At 35.6% G+C, this 7,442-nt stretch overlaps 1 protein-coding gene across 2 annotated transcripts; it reads left to right on the forward strand.

The window, feature by feature from the left end:
• The first annotated feature begins 316 nt into the window (after positions 1 to 316).
• LOC113050941 (uncharacterized) lies at positions 317 to 6,563 on the forward strand. Of its 2 annotated transcripts, none has more exons than XM_026214424.1 (3): positions 317 to 2,033; positions 3,122 to 3,523; positions 3,656 to 6,563. In XM_026214424.1, exons 1-3 carry the CDS (start codon positions 1,640 to 1,642, stop codon positions 3,931 to 3,933), a joined length of 1,074 nt encoding a protein of 357 aa, XP_026070209.1. In that variant the 5' UTR covers positions 317 to 1,639; the 3' UTR covers positions 3,934 to 6,563. The 2 variants fall into 2 exon arrangements, with proteins under 2 accessions (XP_026070209.1, XP_026070208.1); XM_026214423.1 differs by having other exon boundaries at positions 342 to 2,033; positions 3,119 to 3,523.
• Positions 6,564 to 7,442: the final 879 nt, after the last annotated feature.

Consider the following 7,442-nt stretch of genomic DNA (forward strand, 5'->3'; position numbering starts at 1 on the left):
TCAACCAGGTAGATCCACCGTAGATGCACTAATTAGATTAGAAACTGATGTTATAAAGGCACTAGCAATGAAAGAGGTGTTAGAGGTAGTATACTTTGACATCGAAAAAGCATATGATATGATGTGGAGGGAAGGATTGCTGTTAGAGTTGCAAAGAATGGGAATAGAAGTATATAATTGGGTTTTATGTTTCTTATTCGGACGATCAATTCAACTCAAGGTGGGAAATACAATTTCTGAGATGGTGAAGGTAGAAAATGGAACACCACAGGGAAGTGCCATTAGTCCTTTATTATTTAACCTAATGATTAATGATGTATTCGAAGGAATTCATCCAGGAATTAAAACAGCTTTATATGCAGATGATGGAGCAATGTGGAAGAGAGGAAGAAACGTGAAATATACATGGATGCATTCATGGATGCATTATATATGGAGCTGCATCAGATTTGGCATAATTTGCATAATCCCGTACCATGTTTCCCTATAATATAAAGTGTAGAATTGAGTTTAGTATGTCCCATCCTAAGTCTAACCTGATCCTCTTAAATTTTGTGTCATATTACTTTGTCTTACGGTTTTATGTACATTATATAAATGCCTTCTCGTTTTACACTCATTTCAATGCATTTTCCATTTCTGGTTACAAGCTTCTTTAATAATACTTTTCCCTTCCTTCCCACTTAATGCAACAGGGGAAGTTCAGTTTAAGTGACTCTTTAGCCATTCTACCCGATCTTTCATTTCTTGGTATATCTGCGTGAGCTGGTACCCAAACAAATTTAATTATTATTCCAATTTGTCTTAATCTATACAAAATATTCAATATTTCTACATAAATATCATATCTAACTGTTTGATAAGTTAGTATGCTTATAAGTGATGCCATAGAATCTGAACAAATCACAACTTTGTTTGGCATCACCTCTTCCACCCAACTAGTGCCATCTGAATTGCCACCAGTTCAGGAGTATATACTGATGTCCCATCAGTTAATCTCCCATATTTTCCTATTTTTCCCTTGTAAACTGATCCGGTAAGCAACAACAAAATTTTGGCGTCTTAATTCTAATGGGACTCTCCTGTTTCCACTTGCATTGCTGAGATTGGAGTTGTTTTAATTGCTCCTGTAATACATCAACACTCGCGCCTGAATTACGTCTAACCTTTTAAGCATACTATAAAGGAAACAGTTGAACGTGTGCTGTTTTTCTGCCCCAAGTATGATCTGGAAAGGAATTAGTTTATAAGAAAGCTACAGGGAATAGGTTGCAAATTATTTACAATCAATAGCCTATTAAACATAAAACTTGGATCAGGGAAAACTGTAGTAGGTTAGTTTTAGAATTCATTAAGCATAGCTGTCTAAGAAAAAAATATATAGACATCTTTTAACATACTTCTAGACTGAAATCACTTCACACTCCAGCACATGTGGTGGCGGTATGCTCCATAAAATTGGTATGCGACCCGCCAATAAATCCAAAGAAGAAGAAAAAGAACAAAAAGAAGAAGAACTAGGAACCGGGGAATGTGACGTCACCAGGAAACGTTTTCAAAACAACAGCAGTAGCCAAAGATATATAATCTAAAGCTACAGTGTGCGGTGACCGTGTAATTTAACTGTAAACTACAAAACATGTCCGAAAATAAAAGCTCACATCAGTGGTCTTCAGAGGAAACCAGTGTGCTGCTCGCGATATGGTCTTCCACAGAGATCCAGGACAAACTGAAGAGCTCGAAAAGGAAGATAACAGTTTACGATGAGATAAGCAAAGAAATGCTGAACGGTGGCTTCAGTCGCTCGACCGACCAAATTATCAACAAGTTAAAAAAGCTTAAAATGGAGTACAGGGACCTGAAAAGGAAACCAAGTAAAAGTGGACAGATTAATAAAACATTCGACCACGATGTTATGGAGTCTGTGCTAGGACACCTAACGTTTCCACCCAGTCAGCTGACCGAGGCCTTGGATTCAGCGACAGCCACGCTCGAGACCAACACGGACTCTGCGGTGTCTGTAGCTGAGCTAGGTTAGTTTGCACTGTTGTGTCTGTATGCAATGATATGCTGCGTAGGATTACTTGGTTGCTTGCTGTTCTAGCTACTAATGTTGCACAATTAATCTTATCAGGTTGCCTCCAAAATAAAAGCTCAAGTAAAGGAAATACGAAAAAAATGCACAAACGTTGAATAATAATAATAATATACAGTGGCTGGTTGTGTCAACTTATAGAATAAGTATATAAAATCTGTTTTATTTATTTTTTCCAAATTCCGTTTTAATTTCTCTGGATTCCATTTTTTTCTGTTTTAATTTTTCTCAACTCCTTTTTAATGGTACATTTTAATTGTATTAACCAAGAAGCATGTCTAATTAATTAAAATCATAACACATACATTTTCACAACAATTGATTAAAAGTTTTAACAAAAATTTTTAGGGCCCTATGAAATGTTTTATATTTTCTTCACCATGTTTTATTGCTACCTAATTCTGTGTTTTAGCATGTCTAATTATTTAAATACATAAAACAACTTAATTTATTCTTAAAATAGCCTTAAGCAATGTTTTTTTCCCCTCAGAAATTCTGTTGTGTATTTAAAATGTTCTGGTTATCAAATGAAGTCATAAAACATTCATTACATTTTTCTTTTAATTATTGAAAATTAAGAACATTTAATTTTTTATATTTAAATAGACTTTTCTGGCTTAACATTTACAGATATTAGTACTTATTGCAATTTGATGTAAGTGTAATAACCTAATTTTGATTAATTCATTCAAATTTTACAAATTCTGTGTTATTCCATGTTAAACTGAAAATTTAGTTTTTATGAATGGATTCTGCGATTCCTTCTGTGTTTTCTGCAAACTTAGACTGGAGTAACAAATTATTAACGTTAGTTAGTTAGGCCTAATAAACTTGTCACAATTAAAGTAGAACAAAAATAGATCTGAGTTCACTGCATTCACGTTAATTTAAGTGAAAAGAGGTCTGACTTCAGTTCTTTTAAAGTGGACTTACTTGTGAATAATACATTTCTTACAATATATTTCTTCAAGTTGTAAAATCTGGCCACCTTGACTATAATTTTTTTTTTTTTTTTTTTTGTAGCAGGCAGCAAAAGAGCGGAGCACAAAAACACATATCACTGGTCTTCAAAGGAAACCAGTGCACTGCTTGCTATATGGTCTTCCACAGACATCCAGGAGAGATTGGGGAGCTCAAAAAGAAAGAAAAGAGTGTATGAGGATATTTACCAAGAGATGGTAAAAGCTGGGTTTGATCGCACAACCGACCAAATCATAAACAAACTGAAAAAACTAAGAAAGAGGTTCAGTGACAAAAACAAGGAGAAGAGTAAAAGCGGCAGCCAATGGAGCAATAAAACAACTAACTATGATGTTATGGGCACTGTGCTGGAACGCCTGCCAGGGAATCAATTTACTGAAGTATTCAATTCAGCAACAGCCATGCTTGAGACAAATGTAGAATCGCTGTCTTCTGCAGCTGATCTTGGTAGGTTTTCATTACCATCTTTATCGTTTACTTTTCTACACACTTACCTAATGTATACAAAATTGTGTGAATGCACTATGTGCTAAATGTAGGTCTTGAAGTAATGTGCTGCTTTTATTATTGTGAATTCAGACTCTTCAGCGGAGGAGGTGCTGGACCAAGCTGAAACATTCTTCAGCCCTTCTCAATCCCAACCTAGAAAGTCTCTGCGAACAACCAGAATAAAGAAGAGAGATTCAAACCAGGAGCTGCTGGAATACTTGAAAACTGCTGATGAACGGTTTATGGCGCACGCCAAAGAACTTAATACTGCAACTCTTAATAAAATGGATGAAGCCACAAATTCTATGCTGGGACTATTGGGACGCATGGTAGCGCTAATGGAGGAACAGCAGGGAATCAAGCCATGAACACAGGATTCCTTTAGTGCATTTTATTCTCATTCGCGTGCTTCTTACATTTCAAAGTCAAAGCAAAACCAAAACTGATCCTTAAGTTACTTTCTTTATATAGAGACCATGACCAGCTTCACATGGAAATGATGTAGCAAACACAGATGTGTTTGACAGGAGTGAAGGTAAAGGCTTCTAACTTCTAGCTACATCACTTTAACCGTAAATAAGCTGTGTTCTTGTGTTTACTGTATTTGATTTAAATTTGTGTGGGGTGAAATTTCAGTGATTTATGGGAAACTATTAGGACACCGTTGAAGCTGACTTCAAACTCCCTTCATGACTTTGATTAAAAGACCACAGATGAAAGATGCCGATGTCAACGAGACATCATGCACCATAAAGCACCCAACAGATTTCACAGTCATACCTAATACCTACATTCTAGCTGACACAGCCTGAACAATAACTGTAGTTCTGGTTGAGTCAGTTCCCTCTTTCCTTTTTCCCTTCCTAAAATGTGTGCTGATGGCCAAAAACGAGGATTTTCCCCTTCTCTACATAAAAACAGCATCAACACACAGGATTTTGCATAATGGAATTTCCTTTGCTGTTAACTATAAACAGTTGTTACATTTGTCTACTTTTTGTGAGTCCACGGTGTGTTCACTTCTCACTGCTGTGTGTGTGTGTGTGTGTGTGTGTACTTGAATGGGTTAAATGAAGAGCACCAATTCCAGGTATGGGTTACCATACTTTGCAAATGTCACGACTTTCACTTTCTACTAAGTTTTTGTAAAAAAATAAAATAATAATAATTATATAATTTCACAAAAATTGTTGACACACACAAGTATTCCCCCTTTACTTAACATACACACAAATTGTAGGAATATGAATAATACCGATGAATAAACAGCCTATGCAATTAAATAGCAGTCCCAAAGTAGTTTACAGTTTGTTAGCTAGCAGTTAACTAACACGAAACTAATTTCAGGCAAAAGCTCATTAAAGCGCTTATTACAACGTGTGATCATAATGATTAGAGAAAATGTGAAATAAGAAATATTTGGAAATATCCCACCCCCAGGTGTTTGCTTGCGTTGTTTAGACGTGCGTGTTACAGTTCGTGCTGGATCGTGCTTTCTACAGTTTAACTATAACGTAGCAGCTAATTATTTTAAAGGACACCGAAGTAATTTACCAGTTTTCTTTTCTAAAACTGTTGGTTTTTCAGGACGCGTGGGAAACCTGCACATCCTTATAGCATGAAAACAAAATTAACTGACTTGTTGTCTTGAGCGTCTATGACACCGTCTTTAGACGGAATAAAGAATTTGAATAAAATTACCCTGGATGTTAAAATCATGGTTAGAATACGTTCTCACAGCTAGTAGACAGACCTGTAAACAACGACTGTAGAGCGCCATGTTTTTTGTGGGCGGTTACGTAGTCACGTGGCCGATTACGTAACCCCTCTCTCAAATTATTACAAACTCTGATCTTTGAATTCCTCTTGCTTTGCAATGTTAAGAAGATTACTAAATAAAATTCCTCTTTGTGTAAAACCTAACCCTGATATCTGTTTGTTGATGATATGTAAAAACTACTTGGGCAAATCACATTCAATACAAAACCAGTACTGCAATACGTGTTGAAAACCAAATATTCGAATTATATTCTATAAATGCATGTCCTGTTTATACACAAAGAGAGGCCATTGGGGTTTGGCAAGTTTTTTTTGTTTTGATTTTGGTAGTAGCTCTGATTGGTGTGCGTAGTTGCTTGAGTTATGTATTGCACTTTGTGCAAATCACCAGTAGAGGACGGCAACATTCCACATCTAAAGAAAAAACTAAAATCTTTCAGTAGTCAGGGTTTACCTTGATTGCTTAAAAAGATAATTTGTTCATTAAAACATACACAAAATAATAATTTCAGCTCAAGTTCTGTCTTAGCATTGTTGGAGGCATGGCCAAATTATTTTATTCATATCTTCTGTCAAACAGTGGCTAAAAAGTAGTTCACACCAACAATTTATGTCACTTAATAAAATTTATATTTTTAAAAAGGATTCAGTTTTATGTAATTTTCAATGTGTTTTCTATTTTAACCTGCTTATATGGCCACCAAAACAAGTACATGGAAGTATGTGGATCAAAAGCCCATTTCATTTTTATAAATCATATTTTTTATACTATGTTTAACATTTGACAAACTAATGGCGTGCTTTTGAGTCGTGGCTATGTTTTTTGCTGACCAATAGCAGATGGGGATGCGAATGAGGAAACCTGTTTGAAACTGTTTAGATTTCAATTGTGATGGCTAGTGTTGAAATTACACAATTGTTTCATCTTAGACCATGTTTGAGAATCTATTGCTTTGTGTTTTAGGCCGGAGTGAACACAAGCTTTTATACACAACTATTTTACTGTTCATGCCATGGGACTAAAGGGTTGGTGTTGTTAATTAATAGATGGTAATTATGGTTGTCTTTACAGTTTTGTTTATTGATGCAGTTTTATATTACATTTACACTGTTTTATCATTTTCATTTCAAGTCATAATTATATGTTGATCAGTATTCATATGGGACCTTAAAATATGAAATCATGATTGTGATTTATTATTAAAGTTAGTTTTAAGATCATAGTCCATTTTGAATGAAACTATGTGGCATATTAATATACAAAAGTATATTCGGTCTAGAAAATGAAATTAAGTCAATTAGCATTCTTTTATAAACAGCACAGAATAAATCTGATAAAATATGGTTGGACTTACTCACTTTACTCAGTATTATTAATCTGATATAAAATGCAGAGTATGTTGAACTAATGATATGTAAAGAAATCAATTAATTGCATCAGCTGCTGCTAAACTGTAATAAAAAGTTTTTTTTTTCTTTTTAGTTCAAGACAACACTAGATGGCAGTTTTGATGTGTATGCATCTGTGTGTGTACTGAGGAGAGGTAGGAAGCGAGCAAGTGTCCTGGCAGAGGAGGGTCCCGTTCTAAAGATCTGTACCCTGAGACTGCAGCCTTTAGAAACATGTGGAAGCAATTCCTTTGTTTTGCAGCCAGAGTGTATGGGCAGTGAGAGCACAGACTGGACTGCTGCATGTCAGGAGGCCTTAGGATCAGGTTACCTTGACAACCCTGACATGAATTGTGTGTGTGTGTGTGTGTGTGTGTGTGTGTGAGCTCTGCTGGGTAAGTGGTTAGGCTCAGGGAAAACTGATCCCGTCTTCGAGATTTTGTTCCTTTTCATAGCTGGTGATCTGTTTGTGTGAAGTCAGGCCAAAGAGGCAGAGTCAATGCGAGAGGACAAACCTTTCACCCTTTCCCTCTGCTTTTCTCATCTATCACACTTTCTTGACATTTTGGACTTGAAGAGTTGCTGAAAAACTGGCAGATTTCTAGAGTACATATATGTGATCTGCTAAAGTATTTAAAGAATTCACTCACCAATATGTTGTTTCATAATAAGATAATGCTCACTCAAGGAGAATATCTGAAGAATAAGC

Source organism: Carassius auratus, chromosome 31, assembly GCF_003368295.1.
Source record: "Carassius auratus strain Wakin chromosome 31, ASM336829v1, whole genome shotgun sequence".
In the NCBI taxonomy this organism is placed as follows: Eukaryota; Metazoa; Chordata; class Actinopteri; order Cypriniformes; family Cyprinidae; genus Carassius; species Carassius auratus.

Excerpts from the sequence above, each read along its gene's own strand:
- LOC113050941 (XM_026214423.1), top strand. The coding sequence starts at position 1,640 with ATGTCCGAAAATAAAAGCTCACATCAGTGGTCTTCAGAGGAAACCAGT. Across the intron at positions 2,034-3,118 it reads GGTGTCTGTAGCTGAGCTAG|CAGGCAGCAAAAGAGCGGAG; the intron begins GTTAGTTTGCAC and ends TTTTTTTTGTAG. Across the intron at positions 3,524-3,655 it reads GTCTTCTGCAGCTGATCTTG|ACTCTTCAGCGGAGGAGGTG; the intron begins GTAGGTTTTCAT and ends TTGTGAATTCAG.